The sequence below is a fragment of the Xyrauchen texanus genome, chromosome 9 (assembly GCF_025860055.1).
Source record: "Xyrauchen texanus isolate HMW12.3.18 chromosome 9, RBS_HiC_50CHRs, whole genome shotgun sequence".
Classification (NCBI taxonomy): Eukaryota; Metazoa; Chordata; class Actinopteri; order Cypriniformes; family Catostomidae; genus Xyrauchen; species Xyrauchen texanus.
Genome location: NC_068284.1, coordinates 12,247,588 through 12,270,371, shown reverse-complemented (window position 1 = coordinate 12,270,371; position 22,784 = coordinate 12,247,588). Strand labels below are relative to the sequence as shown.

Here is a 22,784-nt window from a genome sequence, read left to right as displayed (position 1 = left end):
AGGAGGGTGTGGTCAGGCTGTGAGGACACACAGCCGGCCCTGAATCAGGCTTATCAGCCGGGAGGGGTATAAAACTAGCCGGAGGTGCCAGTTCAAGAATGAGAGATGCACTTGGCCACGTTGCTATAAAAAAAAAAAATAATAAAACAAATAATCTGTTATCTCTCCAGTCATGAAAATGAAAAAGTAGTCTGAAATGTATCCTGGAACATTGCTTGGCTATCTCTTTTATTTAATTGCAGTTCACTGAACAGAAAGCTGTGGCTGCAGTTGGCACAGGCTCACCAAAAGTAGACAATTAAAGACTGGAAAAACCTAGCCTGGTCTGATGAATCACGATTTCTGCTGAGGTACACAAATGGTAGCCCCACTGCAGCCTCAGCATTCTGTTCTTGGCAGACAGAAGTGGAACTCGATGTAGTCTTCTGCTGTTACAAAACGTTAAAAGACAATATCAACTACACATAAAAACAAAGATGACTGGACCAGCAGATGGTTCCAGAAAGGTGGGGCCTCACCTGAAAATACACGATAACCCTTATAGTTTAAGCAGGACCTGGGTACAGATAACAGAATACAGTGTGAAGACCTTAAAGGCCTGGAAGTCTGAATTGTACAGAGTGGTTATCTGAGTTAACATAGCCTTTCTGTCAACCCAAATCAGTCTGGCCATTCTCTGTTGACCTCTCTCATCAACAAGGCATTTCCATTCACAGAACTGCCACTCACTGGATGTTTTTTGTTTTTGGCACAATTCTGGGTAAATTCTAGAGACTGTGTGTGAAAATCCCAGGAGATCAGTAATTACAGAAATACTCAAACCAGCCAGTCTGGCACCAACAATCATGCCACGGTCCAAATCACTGAGATCACATTTATTTGTGAACATTAACTGAAGCTCCTGACCAGTATCTACATTCATTTATGCATTGCGCAGCTGCCACACAAATGGCTGATAAAGTGGTTGATGAGTGTATATATACTTAATATTTAAAAATATTCAAATCAATTGTCAATTTGATATTGAAGCACTGGTACTTTTGACATCACTACAAGATGATAAATACATTTGAGGCTATACTGAAATCATTCAGGGCTTAAGTCCTTTTAGCCCACATCAAGCACCACCCATTGACATTAGTGCAGTACAGCATTAAAACAAGATGTAGATGTTGCAGAAAGGTTCCAGGAATTTAAAGGTAAGGACATGTTGGGGAAACATTGTTGGAACCATTATGCACAACAAACATTCTATTTCTGTCAAGAAAACTTGCCTGGATTACAAAAACAAAACTTAAAGCTCTGTTCTGGGAATGTTCTGAAAGCCCCAAAAAATTTCATTTCTGGGAACCAAAAATTGTTAGTTGGGGTGATGGGGACATATAAAAATGTAAAGCATAGTAGGAATGACCCTAATAATAAACAAACAAAATAACTATGTGACTTATGCCTGTTTGCATTCTCCCTGGATGACTCTCACATTCTGCTCGGCACACATATTACCATGAGTCCGAATACCAGTAACCTTACACTGCAGTGCTATATCTGTACTGTACCATATCGAGCTTAATTGGTGACGTGCTGCCGGATGCTGAGCAGTCAGACGTCCGAAAGATATGAAGTCAATAGTGATCCGGGGCCAGGTGTAAAGCCTCAGAATAGCACCCGCATTGTGAAGTGCAGTATTAATGCCCCCTGTGACTCTTGCCTGTTGTCACTGAGTAAGCTTTCTATAAATCTACTCCTATACACTCTTACTGGAATTGACAGCCAGTTACAAGGGGGTGTGAACCCAGTAGTTTAGTGGATGAAACATATAAATGTGAATTTGCTCACATTTTTGGCACAAACTTTTCTGAGGATCTTTTTCACACACGTGCAGTTGTAGCTAGAGAAAATGGGTCTGTGCAGTTCTAAGACATCTGAGCAAGTGCATGAGCAATTTAACGAGATCATGTCACTTACAACTATAAAGTTGACTGAGAAACACATTTCTGGCATTTCACAACATGGGAAAGCGCGAGCGGAGGTCTCTCAGAATGAACATAGAGTGAAGACTCCATCTGACAGAAGGCGATGTGGCTGCAACAGTCATGACAAGTGCTCGGGACTGGTTTTCGTGGCAGACTCAACTGGTGGTGTGTGGATTGATAAAGCTATTGGAAGACAAAGGTAGATCCCGTGGATGTGGAGTTAGATTTGGCTCTCTATTGTTGGATAAAGTCTTGTTTCTCCCTAAAATCCATCCTGTGGATATTTGAAGGTGAGCGCTGGTCACAGTAATCCAGTGGAAAAGTAAAGGGAAGACTTGGGATGTCAAGGATTCATGAATACTTGAAAAAGATTTACAGAAATTAAGTCTGGAAATGCTGACTCTTCTTTTTGGAAGTCTTTGACTTTGTACATTGACTTTCTTTTGCAGCATTTATTGTCTTTTTCATTTATAGCCTACATGGTAATGCATTAAGTCCACATGGTAATAGATGAAGTCCAATGTGTTATCAACTGATAAATGTAATTAGAAGGCAACTGAGCCCATCCTAATTTTATTTCACATGTTGGGACATGTGTCAGGACTGCAGGCGTTTTAAACTTTAATTGCGAATGCTTTCTTTGTTGTTTTAAAAGGCACATTTTTCATTTAAAGTATGATATTGCTGTATTGAGTGTTATGGAAACCACTTTTAATTTAAAATGTAACAAACTATTTAAACTTGTATGTGAAATGACATTGAATGCTAAGGATTTTACACTTTTTTTTCAACTATGAAAAATGTTATATTTGTATATTGTATATGTAATGATTGTATATTTGACTTTAGATTCCATAAAATACATTTATGTAGGGGAATCATTTAATTTGTTGCACTTATTTAAATGTGTAGATTAACTTAATTTTCTGTAATAATTTTTTTAAAGGACACCATTCTTGGGATTCTGAGCATATTATTTTGGAGGTGTCCTTGTCATACTTTGACCCCTTAATCAGACAGCTAATATAGATAAGCAAGATATAATACATCACTGAGTAATAAAGACAACATCTTAGGTAAACTAATAACTCTCTAAGAGAAGACAGCGCTTTAGTTTGTGTGAAGAATGGGCCAAACGGGATCCAGACACAAACCTCAAGCACGTATCCTGCTCCTGGGGCTCGATGGAGCTGGTAAATCAACGCTTCTTTACAAACTCAAATACAATGAAGACTTCCACACAGTTCCAACAATCGGATTCAACGTTGAAATGATCGAAGCCAAGGGGAACAGGGACAAAATTTCCTTGACAGTGTGGGATGTCGGTGGCCAGACTAAAATGCGAGTACACTGGAAGAATTTTTACCAAGACACAGCTGGAATTGTGTTCACCGTGGATTCTTCTGACATTAAACGGCTGGACGAGGCAAAGGGAGTGCTGGAACAGACCTTAAAGAGTGACCACCTCAGGGGACTGCCTGTGGTCATTCTTGCCAACAAGCAAGATATTGAAGGAGCTGCAACAGTAATAGAGATCACAGAGCAGTTTAATCTGAGAAAGAGCTGCAGTGACCGAGGTTGGTTCATTCAGCCTTGTTCTGCATTGACTGGAGTGGGTCTGGTGGACGGCTTCAGAAGAATGGCACACCTGGTGAAAATGACACCCGAGGACAATAACATCAAAGAGACTGTGAAATACATCAAATCAAAATAAGTGATGTCAATGAAGAAATAGCCAACACATAATGACATCTTGTCACATCTATGGAAGGTTATGTTTACTATCCTGCTAATTATAGTTGGGTAGATAATGTGAAATATTAACTTGCTATACTGTATGTTAATAGAACTGTGTAATGTGGAAGTGTAAACTAGCTATTATTTATGAATATAACCACAATTGAATTTGCTTGTGTACTGTTTCTGTTACATGCCTGTACAGTAACGTAACAAGACAGTGGCATTATGCAAATTTGTTTTCAGAAGGCAACATGTAATGCATATCTATAGAAGGTTATGTACACTCGCTGAGCACTTTATTAGGAACACTACCTATCCATGCGATTATCTAATTAGCCAATCATATGGCAGCAGTGCAATGCATAAAATCACACAGATACCGGTCAGGAGCTTCATTTAATGTTCAGAATGTGTAAAAACTGTGATCTCAGTGATTTCAGCGACTGGCATGATTGTTGGTGCTAGACAGGCTGGCTTGAGTATTGCTGAAACTACTGATCTCCTGGAATTTTCACGCACAACAGTCTCTTGTTTACCAAGACTGGTGTCAAAAATGAAAAATATCCAGTGAGCGGCAGTTCTGCGGACGGAAACGCCTTGTTGATGAGAGAGGTCAAGAGGTTAATGTAACTCAGATAACCACTCTGTACAATTGTAGTGAGCAGAAAGCATCTCAGAATACACATATTGAACCTTGAGGCAGATGGGCTACAACAGCAGAAGACCCCGCCAGGCAATTATTAGGACCATAGTGTTCCTAATAAAGTACTTAGTGAGTGTAGGTATTGTAACTGATGGTCCTTTAATATTTTCATCATGTAAATAACCTCAGTTCCTACACTTCTAGTTCATTGTACATGGTTCCAGTAGTGCAATAAATGTTTTAGGCCATGTCAACACTTATGCATATGCTACATTTACATCTCTCATCCAAACTAGAACGCCATTTTCCTCCAAAAGAGGAAGCAGATTGTACCAAAATCACTATCCAAATCTGCAAACTTTGGAAAACAGTGTTAGGAAACTGAAAAACGGAGGCTTCCAACTTAAGGATGAATGTGGACATGGCCTTAGAAGTAAAAATACTTAGGGTGTTTTTCAATCGGAAGGCTGCAGCCTCACAGGGCTGGGCTGGATATTTCAGCTGCCACATCATCATCACTGTTGAAGGCCATCTCAATCGTGAGGACCCTTGGAAGGCAGCCTCGTTTCACAGCCTTTGTTCACCATATTTTGGAGGATGCATCAAGTGCATCCTGCACAGCCTTCAATCACCTACAATCCACTTACTGGACCATCTCATTCTAGCGCTGACGAGCTTAGTTTACAGCCTCAGTATTGGTCAAGAAAGGACACAGCATACGCTGTAGCCTTCTGAATGAGAAGCACCCGTAATGTAGTCTCAATTCAATTCATATGAGGTCATGAAAGCTGTATGAATCAAATTAATAAATGCTGTTTTGAGATTGTTTTAGATAGCATTCAGCTTGACATGTCACATCATCTTACAAAGTATTTCATATCAACCAACACATTCTTGTGTTCACATTCTTAGTGGGGCGGCTGTGGCTCAGTTGGTAGAGTGGGTCGTCCACTAATCGCAGGGTTGGTTGTTCGAATCCTGGCCCACACGACTCCTGATGCTGAAGTGTCCTTGGGCAAGACCCTGAACCCCAAGTTGCTCCCAACGGCAGGCTAGCACCTTACATAGCAGTTCTGCTGCCATTGGTGTATGAATGGGTGAATGAATCTCAGTGTAAAGTGCTTTGAATACCGTTAAGGCTTAAAAAGGCATTATATAAGTGCAGACCATTTACCATTAATGCATAACAAAGTTAATGTGCTTGTGTATGGACTCTGTGACACCTTCTATACAAACCACAGTAAGACAAGAGATGTTATTAAAACAAATTAAGAAAAAACAATTGGTCAGGCAGGCACTTTAGTCAAACCCACTCCCCTCTAAACCTAGAAGATCAGAAACTTCATGTAAGCTCTCCTACAATGGGCTGAAGCTTCCAGTCTCTTCAGTGCTTTCAAACTCAATCACAGGAGTCACTTCTGTTGAACTGAATAAGAGCTCAGCTCCTCAGTAATGCATGTTGTGGAGACATCAGCTGGGCTGAACGGAGGAGATTTCGAAGCAAGAAAGAGCTTTGCTGTGTTTTGTTTGGATAGCTCACAGTTGTTATACACCGGATCATTTCCATCCACAGACTGCCACCTGTAGGGCACAAACACGTACACACACACACACACACACACACACACACACACACACACACACACCTATTGTCCAACTAAATGCCAAAATACCACAAATTAATGCACAAAAGTTAATATCTTCAAATAGTACAACAACTCACCCTGGTAGTAGGGTAGGATTGTAACAACAGTATTCACTGTACTTGAGCTTAATCTTTCCAATTAAATTACACAACTACTACTGCATATAAGGCAGAAAAACTTTTGAAACATGTTACAACACTCCCAGTCACCCCTACCACATCTGCCTTGCAAATTGTGTGGATAAATAAGAAAACTCCAGTACTGTACCACTCATCAGTCAGAGGTTAATGTCCAGAAAATATTCAGCTGCAACAGTGGAAGCAAATGGAATCTGCACTATACCACCTTGAAGATTTGTACTCCATTAGGAAAACTAAGGTTTGTCAGCTTACCTCTGGTATTGGCACTGAATAGGGATGGCTGCACTATCTGTGTGAAGTACACTATCAGGAAAGGGGTGTACAGGACATTTGACCACATCTGGGAGTCAGTGGTCATCAGGAATAAGAGGTATTTAACACCAGACATTACATAATTATTACTGTTCCTACCATTTTGAACACAAACTCTTAAACTAGCCTCAGGTAGTTTGCTGGTCTTAGCTGGCCACCAAACTGGTTTCCACATGTCTTGCTGGGCTGGTGTAATGGTTTTAGAGGGATTTTGGCCACTTGTCAAATGGTCAGGCTGGGAGACCAGCTGACCAACCTGATAAACCAGGCTGGAATACCAGATTTTGCTCATGTGAAAGATAGATTGGTTCCACAATCCTTGAAATAAGCAAATATGGTGAACTGATTCTCCATATTGCACAGCTCAACATGATGCTCCAGACACATTGTTGAACATGAAGTCTGAACCCAACCACAGCTCCTCAGCGTACATGGGAAAACCAGTCGCAAACAGATCCGCCTGGATTACAATCTCTATTGCTTCGTCGTGGCAATTCAAGGCAATCATTTTCTGGTGCCGCAGAGGAACAGGATTGTATATTTTAGATGGAATCTGCAGAATCACGGCTTGAAACTGACTCGTCAATACTTGTTGGTTTGCCAAAGAGGAGCATTAAGATCCTGCTGACCCACATCTCTCCTGACGTGTTACTGTTGTTACAAATACAGAATCATCCAACAAACTGTTCAAAGCAACAAACGCCTGCTTGAACAATAACTACCTCATCACAATGCCCATATGACCTACACCTGACATCTATTTGTTCTGGCCTTGTTTGGTTGGATGGAGATATTCAAATGCAATGATATCGATGCACCTGACCTGTGTTAACTGATTATGCATCATCACCACATGTGTGCCCAGCTGAACAATAAAATATTATTTCTGACACTATTTAACCATATTATTAAAAAATGTCATGTTTTATGTTTTAATATGTATACAGAAAAGTATCTAATGATACATGAACAAAAAAAACGGTTTACATTTTGTGTGGTATAAGAGCCCTTTCAAATTATGTAATCAAGAATGATGTGTTATATACTGTACAAATGTATATGTTAATTCTATATAAAATACTAATTAACACTTTACAATAAGGTGGTATTCATCTACACCTTACATTATTTAACATGAATTAGCAATGAACAATACTTTAACAGCACTTATTAAACTCAACATATACTAATCCATTTTTAAATGTAAAGGTTACATGTTACATAAGTACATGCCTTTTGAACGAACACTGAACATATATTTTTATAGATTAAAATGAACCAAGATAAATAAATGCGGTTTAAAAATATGGTTTGTCTTGACACCTAATGCCTTAACTGTTGGCAAATAGAACCTTAATGTAAATTGTAACGACATATTATATTACATACATTTAATGTTATTGGGGCCAAAATGCCATCTTTGTCAAGTGATAGTACAGTTCTTAAGAGAAAGTACAGGTGAATAGGCTTTTAATTAATAAATACATTAAAACTTTGGATTTATCCATGTAATCCTTTTAAATAGGTCATTATTTCATACACATATTTGCATATCATTTTAAGACTATTTTGTTTTAAATAAATATTGTAAAACACTTTGTGCATGAAAATGAACATCCCTTTTCCAGATAAATGGCCCCTGACAAAATATCATTTAAGGGGCAAAAACTACAATTTGGAGTCTCTACAAAATTGCCTTTGAAAGATACTATAAAATAATGCTGTTAATATGTAAAGGTGATATGAAATTATAAAAGTTGTTAATAAATTCGGTTTGCTATTATTCTGACAGCGAGTTGAAATGGCAATGCATTATATATAAAATCGTCATAATATGCAGTTCTTAATATATTCACAGCATTTTTTCACAATGAGGAGAAATTATTGACTATTAAAAATAATGAGAGACGTGTAGAAATCAACTGGTTTATTGTGGGTTATAAAAAGTCTAAGGCAGAGAAGATAGAAAGAGACTACAGTGTTAAAAAACGGCACAATAAATTACTGTTTCCTCTGCTGTTCCTGACAAAAATAATACAAAAGCCTTTCCTCCCCAAATCTGGAGCATTCCTTATCACTTGTTAACGCAGACATTTAAAAATAATAGGCATATCAAAGAGAGAGTTAATTACAAGTTACAAGATATAAAAAGAAGGTTCTTCGTCAACGAAAATTGAGAGAAAAATGCACCGTAACTGAAAAAAGGCCAGAGAGGTGAATCCATTCAGTTCTTCATTCTGTGTTTCTGGCATGAGGTATTGGCTGGCAAGTAGACAGCTTTGTGCTGTTGCAGTTTCTTTTAAACATCATGGCAGCGGTCTTCTTTTCCCAGCAGAAATGTAACAGGAACAAGCCTGAGAAGACAAAAGTTAAAATGTAGATTTTATAAAGCTTCATTTTCAGTCAAACCAAGTCTAATAAATAATAATAATAATAATAAAAAAGCATCCTTACCCAGGGCAAAAACCAGTATGAACCCTCACAAAAAGGAGCAAACTTTCTGTGTCCTGAAGGGGTTGGTGCTTGAAGACACACCAGTCAGCAGAGGATCTTGTAGGGCGTTTTGAATGCAAAACTGCTGGAGCTCTGCAGCCGCCTGAGAAATCTACAAATATTCCAAATATCACAGTACTTCAGTTTTAGAACAGGACAAATAAGGAGGATTGTGCAATGTTCCCAACCATGAGTAACTTCCAAACTCAGCACTTAAATACGACCACATCAAAACATTAAAAGACTGAACCTATATAAGAAATTTTAACAAGCGTGAACTATAAAAAAAGCTGGTTTACATCTTTACATTTCAATGAAGGTGTGCTAGTCCACATAAACTAACCATAATTGCCAGCTAGATCTGGTTTATGTCACATAACAAATTCTATTTTAAATTCAGTTTGTTCTTTGGATGTTAATTCTACTTATATGCGAAATATGACTATTTAAATAAAAGTAACTGAAAAACAGTTAACTGAGGAAAGCTACGGGCTACAGGTCCACGCCCAAGCTCAACCCACGGGGCTAACTCACTAGCGTCAGTCACCTAAGAAATAAAAACCAGAAACCAACCTTTACTCTGTTGATGTTTGCTTCAAAGCGCAATTGCTGGACGACTTTCTTCATCGCAACAATGTTTGATGATCCCGACATGACGCCTGATTTTTCAAATCGATGTGCAACAGCGAAAACAAAAGCTATTGAGTGAGCGAACAGGTTTCCGGTTTGATTCAATCCGGAAGAACACGAGTGCAACGAATCAGTCCGAACGTCGAACCCCACTATGTTGAAGGCTAAGCTCATGAATATTTAAAAGTTCACGTTGACGTTTCCTTTCTTTTGTCCAGTCATGCAGCCTAATTAATATTCAGGAGCCGAGCCCTCAACGTGCTAGATGCTTAGAATTGAATCGTCAGTTGTAAGCGCCCTGTAGCACATTTTTTTTCCATAAAAAAAACTTAATTGAGAAACATGTATATTTCTGTGCCTGTTCACCCAAAAGCAAATACATTATATTTTATTAATGATATCCAGTGTATTCCCAACCTTTTAGGCAGATTTATTTTCGATCATAATAATTGCACATTTTGTTATTCTGAAATAATATAACTTTTGGTATAATTGGTCACGTAAAATTTTCTATTAAATATTTTTTTTTTCATTTTGGGGAAAAGTTATATCCATAAATGTAAGTGCCTTAAAGCAAAGTCATTGTTGTCTGTTTGATTTATAGCCTATATACAGTATAATATAACCTTTGGCGTGACTAAATCTTTGCGTTATACATAAAGGAAAAGTGCTTAAAGATTGTTTAATTTATTTAAGTTTTTTTTATTTTAATCAGAAGACCCTGAGACATACGTAATATTGCCTTTACCTCCGTCCCTGCTGAAAGAAACAACAACAACAACAACAACAACAACAACAACAACAAAACCAATATAATTTCTAATGGTTTCCACTACGAATACCATTACGGGTCTAGTATGTTTTGGGTCATATTTCATTAGGATTCAGTGTATTGGTTTCCATTATACATATGTATTGGTATCTAATGGTATTCACTAGACATATGCCACCAATAGCCAACACATTACCAGTGAAGATCCAACTGGATTATTATAGATGCCATTAAAACCAATACAATTAGCATTATAACCATTCGAATAAGAGGGTTTCTCTTGATTTTTTCAGCAGGGATTAAATTACAATAGCAATTTGCTTCTTAGTATTTAATGCGTATCATATGTAATTGCTCACATTTCATCATGTTTTTAAGAATTGTAGCCTACGACCAAAAATGAATTGTTTTGGAAACGCGACAGTCCAATAAAATGCGCCCTAGACTGTAGTCTTCTAAGATTGGGTTGACTTATTTGTAAAGCTCAAATGATTGGTAGATCTTTTCAAAACAATCTCCCCTCAGCAACCTTTGAACTTCAATTTACTAGCCGTTGCTTATTAAAAAAAACTGATTTCATCCGAGAGATTTCATTTGCTTCATGATCACGATATTGCCGTTTTTACGAAGATTTGCTTCAAACTCATCCTGTCATTAGCAAACTGTTTCCAATGTTTTTCTATCCTATTGTGCTCAATCATCGGACCGGGTGCTTTGCCACAATATGGTAAGTTATAGTTTATTTAATTTAGAAAATATGCCTATATTCACGATATTGTGGTAAATACTATGAAGTCTATATATGCAATAAACTGAAATTTTGTTTTCTTAAAATATAATAGTGAAAAGTAACATGTATATGAGCATATTGATGCATATAGCATTCGATTATTAACAATTAGGGCTAGCTATTTAATTACCCATTTTCTTTTTAATGTTCAGGTTGGCGGCCACAAAAGGAAAAAAGATCAGTCGAAGGGATCTGCTTAAAGTTAATGTTCAGCGAACCTGGTCGGTACACTTTCTGTGAAGTGAAAAATAATGAAAATCATAATAGGCTATGATTTGTCGAACCATATATTTTCTACATTACAACCAAAGATAAGATGGGTTCGGTGCAGCCTAGTTGAGTTTCCACATTCAGAACTGATATTACAATCATTTAACGGGTTTAAAGAGATAATACTTCAGCCAAAAAATTCAATTCTCTCATCATTTACTCACACTCATGTCATTTCAGATGTGTATGACTTTCTTTATTCTGCTGAACACAAAACATTTTTTAGATGAGTATAAATAGGTCTATACAATTCAAGTTAATGATGACCAGAACTTTAAAACTCCATCACATAAAGCACATAAAGGCAGCATAATAGTAATCCAGAAGACTCCAGTGGTTTAATCCATGTCTTCAGAAGCGATTTGATAGGTCTGAGTGAGAAACAGATCAATATTTAAGTCCTTTTTTTACTATAAATTCTCCTTCCTACCCAGTAGGTGGTGATATGCACGAAGAATGAGAATCAACAAAAACAAAAGATGAATGTGGAAGTGAAAGTGAAAGTGGAGATTTATATACAAAAAAGTACTTAAATTTTGTTTTGTTTTCTCACACACACTTATCATATTACAACTGAATACTGATTTAATCACTGGAGTCTTTATGGATTACTTTTATAATGCCTTTATCTGCTATTAGAGCTTCAAAGTTCTGGTCACCATTCACTTGCATTGTAAAGACCTACGCAGCTGAAATATTCTTCCAAAAATCTTCATATGTGTTCTGCAGAATAAAGAAAGTCATTCACATCTATTAAGGCATGAGGATGAATAAATGATGAGAGAATTTTCATTTTTGCGTGAACTATCCCTTTAACTTATTTTTTCTAAGAAAGCTTTTATTTCAATGTGCTTCACAGCTGTGAAATCATGGATTACGTTTTGGTCAGAGTCCCGCCCCCTGCATCAGGATTGCCCCGTCCCCGTTTCTCCCTCTACCTGTCATCCCAGCTGCAGTATGGAGTGGTTCTGGTCTACCACAGACAGTGTGGTTTTTTGTTAGGTTTGTATTATAGGAAGTGATGGTGAATGATCATTTGTGGATTGGCTTAATTTGTCCAATAAATTCATCAATATTCATAAACTTTATAAACACATTATAGGACAACACCCACTGAAAAGAAAAATATATTTAACTAAACTACAGTGGTTTGCTGGTTATAGTTTGTTGCACTGGTCGTCCAGCTGGTCTCTCAGCCTGAGGAGCAGACAAATGCCCCAAACCCTTCTAAATAAGCTAAACAGACCAGCTTAACCAGTTTGGCCTGGCTGAAAGACCAGGTTGTCCCACAAAAAACTCCCTGCAATGTTATGTGAAGGTTAGTTTATTGTTATAAAAATAAAACCTAAAAAGAACCATTAGACAATGTTCTGTATAAGTTATCATTATGGTTGTCATAAAAAAACCTCCCATCAACTTTTTGGGAAGGTTAGTTTATGGTTACAAATATATAACCTAAAGAAAACATTCCTAAAATATTAGGAATTGGTCCCCCCCTCATAAAAATAACCAAATGCTAACGTTAGGGGGACGTTCTGTGTTTGTTGGGTTACCATCAAATGCCAGTGTAATCTGTTTTTTTTTTTTTTTTTCAGAAGGTAGTCATTTTTGTAGATGCTTTTGTAGCATCTTGATTTGAGTTTGACATTTCCATTGATTGGTTGATGTTTATCTAACAGTTTGTTAATGACTGTTCCCTCAGAAGATACCCAAGGGGCCATTGATAGACTTCTCCGCCTTAACCGGAAGGCAAATATTGATTTGATGGATGAAGACACCAGGTCAGACTAAATGTCATAACCAATCTGTGGAAAAAGACAAATATAGCTGACAAAACAATTGTGGTAATGCAGATGAATTAGTTCTCTTCTTGGCAATTATGTTTGATTGAAGTGGCATATAAGAACAAAGTCCTCTACAGTATGTACACTCAAAACCACATCTAATACATTATATGTATTCTTCCGTATTTTTATATTTTTGTTAGTTGATAGTTTTGTTCCTCAACATTCTCCTCCCTCACTTTAGGCAGATTCACATGCTCCCTGATGCTCTGGCACTATTAGATGAGACAGAATGGGCAAGAGATCCCTTCTTTGGAGTTATGGACACTGGCTATGGCCTACCTAGTCCAAGCAGCCTCATTCAGGTGGACATAATTCAGCACCCATTTTCTGAAATTCACAATTTCAGATATGTCTTTTTAAAGGGATAGTTCACCCAAAAATGAACATTGTCTTATTATTTACTCATCCTCATCTCATCCATCTCATTACGATTTTTAGAAGAATGTCTTAGTTCTGTAGTCCCATACAATTCAAGTGAATGGTGACCAAAACTTTGAAGCTCCAATAATCACATCAACAGAAATGATATGATAGGTGTGGGTGAGAAACAGATCAACAATTAGGTCATTTTGTACTATAAATCTCCACTTTCACTTTCACATTCAAAAGTGAAAGTGGAGATTTATAGTAAAAAGGATTTAAATATTGATCTGTTTCTCACCCAAATTGATTGCACCGCTTCAGAAAAATATACAAATATAATATATTAAACAACTGAAGTCATGTGGATTACTTTTATGCTGCCTTTGTGTGCTTTTTGGAGCTTCAAAGGTGTGATCACCATTCACTTGCATTGTATGGACCTACAGAGCTGAAATATTCTTCTAAACATCTATGTTTGTGTTTATCAAAAGAAAGAAAATCATACTCATCTGGGATGGCTTGAGGGTGAGTAAATGATGAGAGAACTTTCATTTTTGGGTGAACGATCCATTTAACAACCTCAATTATTTTTACAAGTCATTTGATGTCTTACCTTCTGTCATGTATTTACTCTTATGTGATTTGCTGCTTCCTCAGCAAATAAGACCAGAGCCAGAGCAAGCCCCACCCACAAGGGAACCAACACCACCTTTAGATGGTAAGGCCATATAGTAGTTAAACCTGCCCTGTGATGCATTCCCATAGCAACACACAATTATGTGTATCCACAGATTTCTTCCTCCAGAAGAGGACATTTTAAATGATGGTATTGGAATCTGCACTTTGGGTGCTAATAAATAAAGAGAAGAAATTAATAGGGAATGGCTCACCAAAAAAAGAGACAGAAATTCATGAACACTAGCATACTTTGAAGTTTCATCGTTTTCCCTCTAGGCATCACAGCCAGTCAGGAGTCCATCACCCTGACTGAAAGAGAGCCAGTCAGCATGCCTGAGCCAGAGGTACTGCTGTCGATCAATATCATCACTGCATATACAAATGCACTATCATACGCCTCTATGCCGGGGGTCCCTGGTTACATTGCATAGGAAGTAATGTGCACTTACAACAGACGGCATACATTTATTGACTTTGAAAATTGAATGTTGATTCTTGTGCACGCAGACACACACACACACACACACACACACACACACACACACACACACACACACACACACACACAAACCTGCTTGAAATCAAGTTGTGTGTAACTAGAATGCCATCTATCTCTGTTTCCTCAGTTTGAAGGTGCAGAGCTGCAGGATTCTAACTTGATTGAGCTTCTGCTGGAGCAGCCAGATCACTTTCCTGAAGGTGAACATTTACATATTTGTTAGTGTTGGGTAATTTACTTCAAAATATGAATCCACTACAAATGACAAATTATTTATCTTAATTTACTAAATAATTAATTGAAAATGTAATCACATTATGAATTACTTTACTTTGTTAAAACACATTTCTGCTCAACATATTCAAAATAATGTGTATATATACATCACCGTGCAAAAGTTTTAGACACATAAGATGTTTCACAAAAGTATTTTTCTTAAGATGGTTATTTATAGCTTCAGCTTTAGTGTGTCAATAGGAAATATAAATGTTAGACTCACAAATATTACTTTTGCAAATAGAAAATATTAGAATAGAAGAACAGGGAGCCCTGCAACAGACGTCATGTCCCCCACAGAGCCCCCCACTGAACATCATGTCAGTCTGAGATTACATGAAGAGACAGAAGCAGTTGAGACAGCCAAAATAGATTGAAGAACTGTGGTGAATTCTCCAAGAAGCTTGGAACATCCCATCTGCAACAACCAAGAAAAACTGTGTTCAGGTGTACATAGGAGAACTGGTGCTGTTTTAAACATTTCTCCTTCACAATGACTCGTTACGGGGCGTAATTCGTGTATTCTACATGAATAATATATTAGAAATAAGCATAACCCTCTAACGTACATAAAATGCACCCAACAATGGTGCTCAGTATGTGCTACACGGAGTTATGTCTGTGCCTTGTGGTTTCTTTTTATGTTGTTTTACAATGAGAAGAGATTTAGGGTTAAGTTTGAGAAAGAAATCTCTTTTGCAGGTGAGGAAGAAAGGCAGCGGAAGACAGACAGAGAAGGAGAGCAAATAGAGAAAGACGCAGAAGAGGAGAGAGAGCCGAGTGTGCCTGATGAAAGAGCTCAAGAGAGAGCAGCACTTGAGAGAGAGGCAACAAGAGATCTGACACCATCAGACTCTTTAGACCTGTATGTTGAGTGACACATGAAGAAACGTAGACCTAAATTGACTTCATTTTTAGGAAGGTTTAGGAAGATTATAAAAATGGAAACCAGCAAATGAACTGGTCGGAAAAGGGCGGAACGTTTGTAATGTGTCCGCCCGGTGTCATTACACTGGCGCATATAACACAAAACACACTTATAACAGCTGTGTTATCTTGATACTATATTATACACATTTTCCACTTTTTTTAAATGCCTGTTCACATGTAAGGATTCATAAACCAACCTGAGCACGATGTTGAATTCCTGACCAGAGAAGTGATGATTTTATAGCGGAGCTCATCTGCCCGTCTCTTAAAGCTGACCACATTTACATCCATATCGCCAATAAAGTAATTGCACAGTTAAGTCTTTATCCCCAAACAATTTAAATGCCCCAAAAAGTTTCAATACTATTCAGATTATTCCTGCACATGGAGGATTAGCAAAACATTCGCTTTTTCCACTTTTGTCTTCTAGAAATATAGAAGCTCGCTCTTGCTATTTATTCCACTGCATTTCACTAATTCTGCACATGTAATTTAACTAAATAATTATGTCCTGCACAATATGTTAAAATATGTGCACACAAGTAGTGTAGCCTGTCATAAAACGTTCTGATATAGATTTACGGTGCTTTCACCTGTTTATAGGCTTAATAAATTTTTTCTCATTTCTTTTAATGTTTGTATTTGTAGGCTATTTAATATCCATTGTAAAATGTGTGCTTGACCTTTCACAATTGTTTGACACCTCATGCCTCCAGAATAACATTGTTATACTTGCACAATGCACAGACTAGACTTGAGGCACTTCCGGTTTAAACCACGCCCACATCTGATTCAATCCAAATACAGAAACAGATACAAATAATTTTGTTATAGTAACAAATACAAATCCAGATAATGGCTTCGCTGTATGCCCCTAGTGTTAATGTAACTCTATTGAATTGATTTCTTTATGTACTAATTAGCGTAAGGTAATGCTAGCATGCTAATCACATGCTGATTGGAAGCGCTACGTAGTGTCGTTTATTAACTATGTTATTGTTTGCATAGCAATTGCTCAACAAAATGTGCATTCAATATAATGTTCAATATATCCTGTCCTCATTATTCAAACTCCCTCTAAGACTTCGGGAAACGTTCAATGTTACTTGAATTGTTGCTATTTTAGTGCATTTCTATTTTTATACTGTGGAAGGCTTTGTTTGGGAAATGTTATAAAGCATTACATATTGTTTCCTTTACTTTCCTAAGATGAAAAAATAAATGTATTTTGACAGGAAAATAAGTATATTTCAAATTTCAGCACTTTCAAAATCTGCTATTAATCATGATTAACTTAAAAAAATAAGCACTACGTTTTCCATATATACACAGTTAAACTTAAAAATCCTCTTCTGACAGAATGGCAGGGCCGGATCTAGGGGGTGAGGGGGTCATCTGGGATCAGCTACACTGTCCATGATCCATGATCCAGAATTTGCATTGTTTAGTGCTGAAAGAGAGCAAAAGATGGCACTAAACTGGGCATCCTATTTCTTAGTGTGCAAATCACTGGCACATCAAGCCAGGATGTTGTCCTGCTGCCTGAGGAGGATTTTGGCCTGCCCATGGAGATGCCTGTTTTGGAAGAAATAGAGAAGACCCCAGTCTCTGTGACCCTACCCATACCTTCCCCTCTGCCCAGTGAAGAGGTGGAAATGGTGGTTGAGCCCAGGAAAGAGAAGACGGTGAGCGAGAGAAGCCCTAGTCTTGAGGTGCGATAGGTCTATCTCTTCACTCCAACACAATGTCCATTATCCTAACTATGCATAATAATACAGTTGCATTTTATTATAAGCATTTTGCATTGTTTTTTGCCTGCTCACTGCGACCCTATCAGCACAGACCTGTTGAGAAGCATTGCTCAGCACATTTGTCATCAAGCCGTCCTCCATCTCTCCCTCTCTCAGCCTGCTGTAGCGACACCTGAATTTCCTAAAGTGGAGAGGAAGAGGAGGAGACAGCTGCTCTTCATTGACAAAGATACACAGATATCTCAAGATGAGATGAGGTCCCAGATTGATGATGTGGAGATAGAGACCAGGCCGTTGGTATGCAACTCTGATCTGACGAGATCATTTTGTATCATACCACATACGTGTACTGTATGTTAAACATGGCCGTTCATTATTTTTTCTTAGATGAATGTTCTCATCAAACCGCCCTTTGAAAAAAGTGATGCTAAAGCACTGCTCGGGAACCCATGCATGAGTAAGTTAGCAGATGAATCTCATGAAGAAACAAAATATGACCAGGTGTTCGGGTCATATTTTACCTCTAAATCAAATAAAAAAGAAAATTATACTTTGCACAAGGAACATGTAGCCCGTTTAAAACTATTGTTTGCATTGTAATATTCTTCCCCAAATTCTCATTACTGTAATAACAAAAAAACAAACAAAAAAAATCATATATATATATATAAATATTCCTTTAATGGTCCTAAAAGTACTTTCTTTTCTCCCCAATTTGGAATGCCCAATTCCCAATGCGCTTAAAGTCCTCATTGTGGCAAAGTGACTCGCCTCAATCTGGGTGGTGGAGGACAAATCACATCTGCCTCCGCATCTGAGATCACGTGGCTTGTTTAGCGCGTTACCGCGGAGACATAGCGCATGTGGAGGCTCCAAGCTTTAATCTGCGGCATCCACTGAGAGCGAGATCCACATTATAGCGACCACAAGGAGGTTACCTCAACATGACTCTACCCTTCCTAGCAACCGGGCCAATTGGTTGCTTTGGAAGCCTGGCTGGAGTCACTCAGCACACCCTGGATTCAAACTTGTGACTCCAGGTGTGGTAGTCAGTGTCTATAATTGCTGAGCTACCCAGGCCCCCCCAAATGTACTTTCTTATTTTTGTCTTTTTGATTTTAAGTTGAAACACTTGACCCTTTTCATGAGATTCACCCCATTATTCTGAGCTTCATTCTTTTCTAAAATCCAGAGCTAAAGCAAACGGTCATAAAACTGACAGTTGAGTGTTATGCCTACACAGGCCTTCCACCTGAAATCCTGGCACTATGGAAACAGGCTGCGGTTGTGAGGCCCATTCCTCCATCTGAGTTCCATTGGGAGGTTCCTGTGGAAGAGGAGATACCAGAGAGAGAGGAGGAAAGACATGAACCAGAGGAGGAAGAGCTCAGCTCCAAAGAAGTAAGCATGCATGATGCATATGTGCTATTTACATTTATGTATTTATTTGACAAGCAGACTTGTATTAAGCTGGATAATGAGCAGTCAGATGGTAATTTTCACAAAATAAACACCAACAGAACTCCAACGCAAACCGGAGGTGAATTCAGCTGTTTCAAGAGACTCTGTGAGTCTTTCTTTTCACGTAATAACATACCACTTTGAAGGAATCTCCCATGGCAGACCCCATCTCTCTACACTTTAACTGTGTGACTGACTGAGAACCAGTTGTCGGAGCCAATTGTGCAGTGACAGAAAAATAGGCATTGCATATGCAGATATATTTGGTCCTTGTGACATCACAAGTTCCACAAATTCCAAATGAGCCGTTTTTGCAGCTTGGTTTAAATGAATGCTCTTTTTCTTTTAAGCAGGAAGTTTTCAGGGGGGGCCTGGGTGGCTCAGCAAGTTAAGATGCTGACTACCACCCCTGGAGTAGTGAGTTTGAATCCAGGGCATGCTGAGTGAATCCAGCCAGGTCTCCTAAGCAGCCAAAATGTCCCGGTTGCTAGGGAGGGTAGTCACATGTGTTTACCTCTTCATGGTGGCTATAATGTGGTTTGCTCTCGGTGGGGCACGTGGTGGGTTGTGCGTGGATGCCGCGGTGGATGGTGGTGCACGCTATTTCTCTGCGGTAACGTGCCACACGATAAGATGCGCAGATTGGCGGTCTCAGATGTGGAGGTAACTGAGATTTGTCCTCCGCCACCCGGATTGAATCACTACACCACCATGAGGACTTCGAGCACTTTGGGAATTGGGCAACTTTTATGTCAATTTTAAGTAACATTTGTACTGATCACCTGAGCTATACGCAACTGCATAGCAATGTGCGAAAAACCACTCAGAACACCTGAATAACCGCATACCAATGCCCTAGCAACCATCCAGAACAGACTAGCTACCACATAAAAATGCCCTTTCAACACCTTAGCGTAGAGGGGATGAATCACTCAGATGTTCATCAGAAAATGTAAAACTCTAGATTACAAATCCTACAATGTTCAAACTCTCCTTGGCTAGTCAGAGGCAGAAAAAAAGACAATCCACAGTGTTACAAGCTACTCTGTTTTAGTGACTGGTCTTCTGTCCTGTATCCTTCCTACTCTAGATTCCCAGAGAAATGGTGGAGTCTGGTCTCTCCCAGCAAGAAACGCCTGGTAAAATATGAACAAAACCTTTACTTGTAGTAGAATAATCTCTTGGATTACAGTTAGCCTGTGTTCTATAGTGATTATGATGTATTTTGAAAAGAGAAAATTGTTATAACAAATGAAGAAACATTTTTGTTGCTATATACAGTACATATGCTAAATGATCATGTTGATTTTGCAGCCTCTTTTGTGGTTTTGGAGACAACAGATAAGGATTTTTCTCCCCTCGTGACGCCAGAAAGCAGACGGTGAGTGAAGAGTGACAAGATGTTAAAAACAAGTGTGAGACAGAATTGAACATCAGTACAGTTTGTGACAGATGAGTTTCACTCCTGAATAATTAGGTGGCTATTAATAATTACTGCTGCAATGTGAACGGGCTTTCATGTGGGTTTAGATCGCCTGTTCCAGAAATTCAGTATAGTCTGGAGGATATCCAAGAAGAAAGGATTCCAGAGATGGAAGAGATTTCAGTGGATACCGATGAACCAGTAAGGTACAGCAGACAGTCTTATTTTTTCAATTTTAATGTAATATTGACCAATAGTTGGAGATTTCGAACATCCCCCATTCAGGAATATAGGAGCTGTACTTACATGACTGCAAATAGCTGCCCAAAGGTGTTATGAATATGGTTGCTGAGTGACCTGACTTGCCTTTAAGGGACTTTGAGTGTGACTTGCTTTCTTTTGTTGAACACAAACAAAGATACTTTGAAGGTTCAAAAAGCATACAAAAGTAAGCAGTGTAAGTAACCCATAAGACTCCAGTGGTTTAATCCATGTCTTCTGAAGCAATATGATAGATGTGGGTGAGAAACAGATAAATATTTTAGTCATTTTTTACTATAAATTCTCCTCCCTGCCCAGTAGGTGGTGATATGCACAAAAAATTTGAATTTCAAAAAACAAAAGAAGAAAGTGAAAGTGGAGATTTATAGTAAAAAATGACTTAAATATGTATCTGTTTCTCACCCACACCTATCATATTGCTTCTGAAGATATACACTTTTAAACTGGAGCCTTATGAATTACTTTTATGCTGCCTTTTTGTGCTTTTTGCACCCTCAAAGTTCTGGTCACCAACCTACAGAGCTGAGATTTTTCTAAAAGTCTGTGTTTGGCAGAAGAAAGAAAGTCATACATCTGGAATGGCATGAGGTGGAGTAAATGATGAGACAATTTTCATTTTTGGGAGAACTATCCATTTGTCTATTATTTGTGTATAAATATATTATAGAAATTAATATACTTTATATACACACTATATGGCCAGAAGTATGTGTTCACCCGAACACCATATATATGTGTGTGTATGTGTATATATATATATATATATATATATATATATATAGATATATATATATATATATATATATATATATATATATATATATATATATATATATATATTTATTTATTTATTTTGCTGTTGCCTGCTTAAGTGGATTGTGACTATAAAAGTAATTTCAAATGTCTCCTTTTCTTCTGTTAAAGGCCTCTGTTTGCTGTTGAAGGTTTGGTCACCTTTCACTCTCTGCTGCCCCCTCAGGCCAGCCGCAGAATTGTTGCCCAAATCTTTTGGGGACTGCTTGGTAAGACGGTGACAGAGGCTGTACCATTTCATCTTGCAATGATGTCTGATATTTGTTACTATAAACAAAATAAATTACATTAAAATTGAAATTGGGATTTTGGCCTTTTATGTGAGGTCTAGCAGGAAGTAGAAGAATTTTAGATTATGTGAAGCCACACTTTTAATAAGTCTTGTTCTAAACATTGTTTGTGTTCACAGAGAAAACAGTTGCAAAACAGATCACAGTGCGACAGGATGAGCCGTATGGTGACATCATAATTTCACAGGAGCAGCCACTGACCGTTTGAAAGCTGATGGTGATAACCTGCAATTGTACTCAGACAAAACTGGTATGAGACATATTTATTATTCAATCAGTGTTGAGGTTAATGACATTTATAAACAGAACTGAACGTTTTTAGTTGTGGTAACAACAGCTTCAACACAATTTTATTGATTAAATACGGTGATTTTTTTGTACTATGAAATTGACTTTTTGTTAATTTATGCAGGTTTTCAATATTTCTGAATTGTTGCAATTATAAAATGTTTATTATAATATTCCTGTTGTTTTAATTATAATAGTGAATGTTGTTCTCACTTATGTAACTCTTTTACATGCATTATCCTGTTCCACACTTAATATTTATTCATTTTACTATAATAAGAGAAGATTTTTGTATTTGTTTTTTAAATACAGCAGTTTTGCACATACATGAATTCTGCATTATGTTTCTAGTTTTAATCAATAAAGTTTAATTGTGTTAAACTTAAAATGTTAAATTAAAATTTTCTTGAAGAACCAATAAAAACTTAATATAATTAATATTTGTATATACTGTATCCCAATTTTCACCCGTTA

General features: G+C 37.7%; 3 protein-coding genes across 3 annotated transcripts; 2 read left to right on the top strand and 1 right to left on the bottom strand.

The window, feature by feature from the left end:
• Positions 1-1,775: 1,775 nt before the first annotated feature.
• LOC127649238 (ADP-ribosylation factor-like protein 14) lies at positions 1,776-4,425 on the top strand. Its single transcript, XM_052134250.1, has one exon. It carries the CDS (start codon positions 3,100-3,102, stop codon positions 3,685-3,687), a length of 588 nt encoding a protein of 195 aa, XP_051990210.1. The 5' UTR covers positions 1,776-3,099; the 3' UTR covers positions 3,688-4,425.
• Positions 4,426-8,352: 3,927 nt separating this feature from the next.
• On the bottom strand, positions 8,353-9,693 carry gng5 (guanine nucleotide binding protein (G protein), gamma 5). Its single transcript, XM_052134251.1, has 3 exons — positions 9,521-9,693; positions 8,909-9,059; positions 8,353-8,808 (listed from the first exon to the last, which is right to left on the bottom strand). Exons 1-2 carry the CDS (start codon positions 9,599-9,601, stop codon positions 8,934-8,936), a joined length of 207 nt encoding a protein of 68 aa, XP_051990211.1. The 5' UTR covers positions 9,602-9,693; the 3' UTR covers positions 8,353-8,808; positions 8,909-8,933.
• Positions 9,694-12,278: 2,585 nt separating this feature from the next.
• Positions 12,279-22,230, top strand: LOC127649673 (meiotic recombination protein REC8 homolog). Its single transcript, XM_052134914.1, has 13 exons — positions 12,279-12,411; positions 14,574-14,641; positions 14,924-14,996; positions 15,775-15,937; positions 17,501-17,687; positions 17,910-18,050; positions 18,141-18,210; positions 18,997-19,154; positions 20,305-20,353; positions 20,529-20,595; positions 20,745-20,843; positions 21,844-21,941; positions 22,142-22,230. The coding sequence occupies exons 1-13, from the start codon at positions 12,279-12,281 to the stop codon at positions 22,228-22,230; spliced, it is 1,395 nt and encodes a 464-aa protein (XP_051990874.1).
• The last annotated feature ends 554 nt before the right edge of the window (positions 22,231-22,784 follow it).

Excerpts from the sequence above, each read along its gene's own strand:
- LOC127649238 (XM_052134250.1), top strand. The coding sequence starts at position 3,100 with ATGGGCCAAACGGGATCCAGACACAAACCTCAAGCACGTATCCTGCTC.
- gng5 (XM_052134251.1), bottom strand. The coding sequence starts at position 9,601 with ATGTCGGGATCATCAAACATTGTTGCGATGAAGAAAGTCGTCCAGCAA. Across the intron at positions 9,060-9,520 it reads CAAACATCAACAGAGTAAAG|ATTTCTCAGGCGGCTGCAGA; the intron begins GTTGGTTTCTGG and ends GAATATTTGTAG.
- LOC127649673 (XM_052134914.1), top strand. The coding sequence starts at position 12,279 with ATGGATTACGTTTTGGTCAGAGTCCCGCCCCCTGCATCAGGATTGCCC. Across the intron at positions 14,642-14,923 it reads TCAGCATGCCTGAGCCAGAG|TTTGAAGGTGCAGAGCTGCA; the intron begins GTACTGCTGTCG and ends CTGTTTCCTCAG. Across the intron at positions 14,997-15,774 it reads GCCAGATCACTTTCCTGAAG|GTGAGGAAGAAAGGCAGCGG; the intron begins GTGAACATTTAC and ends TCTCTTTTGCAG.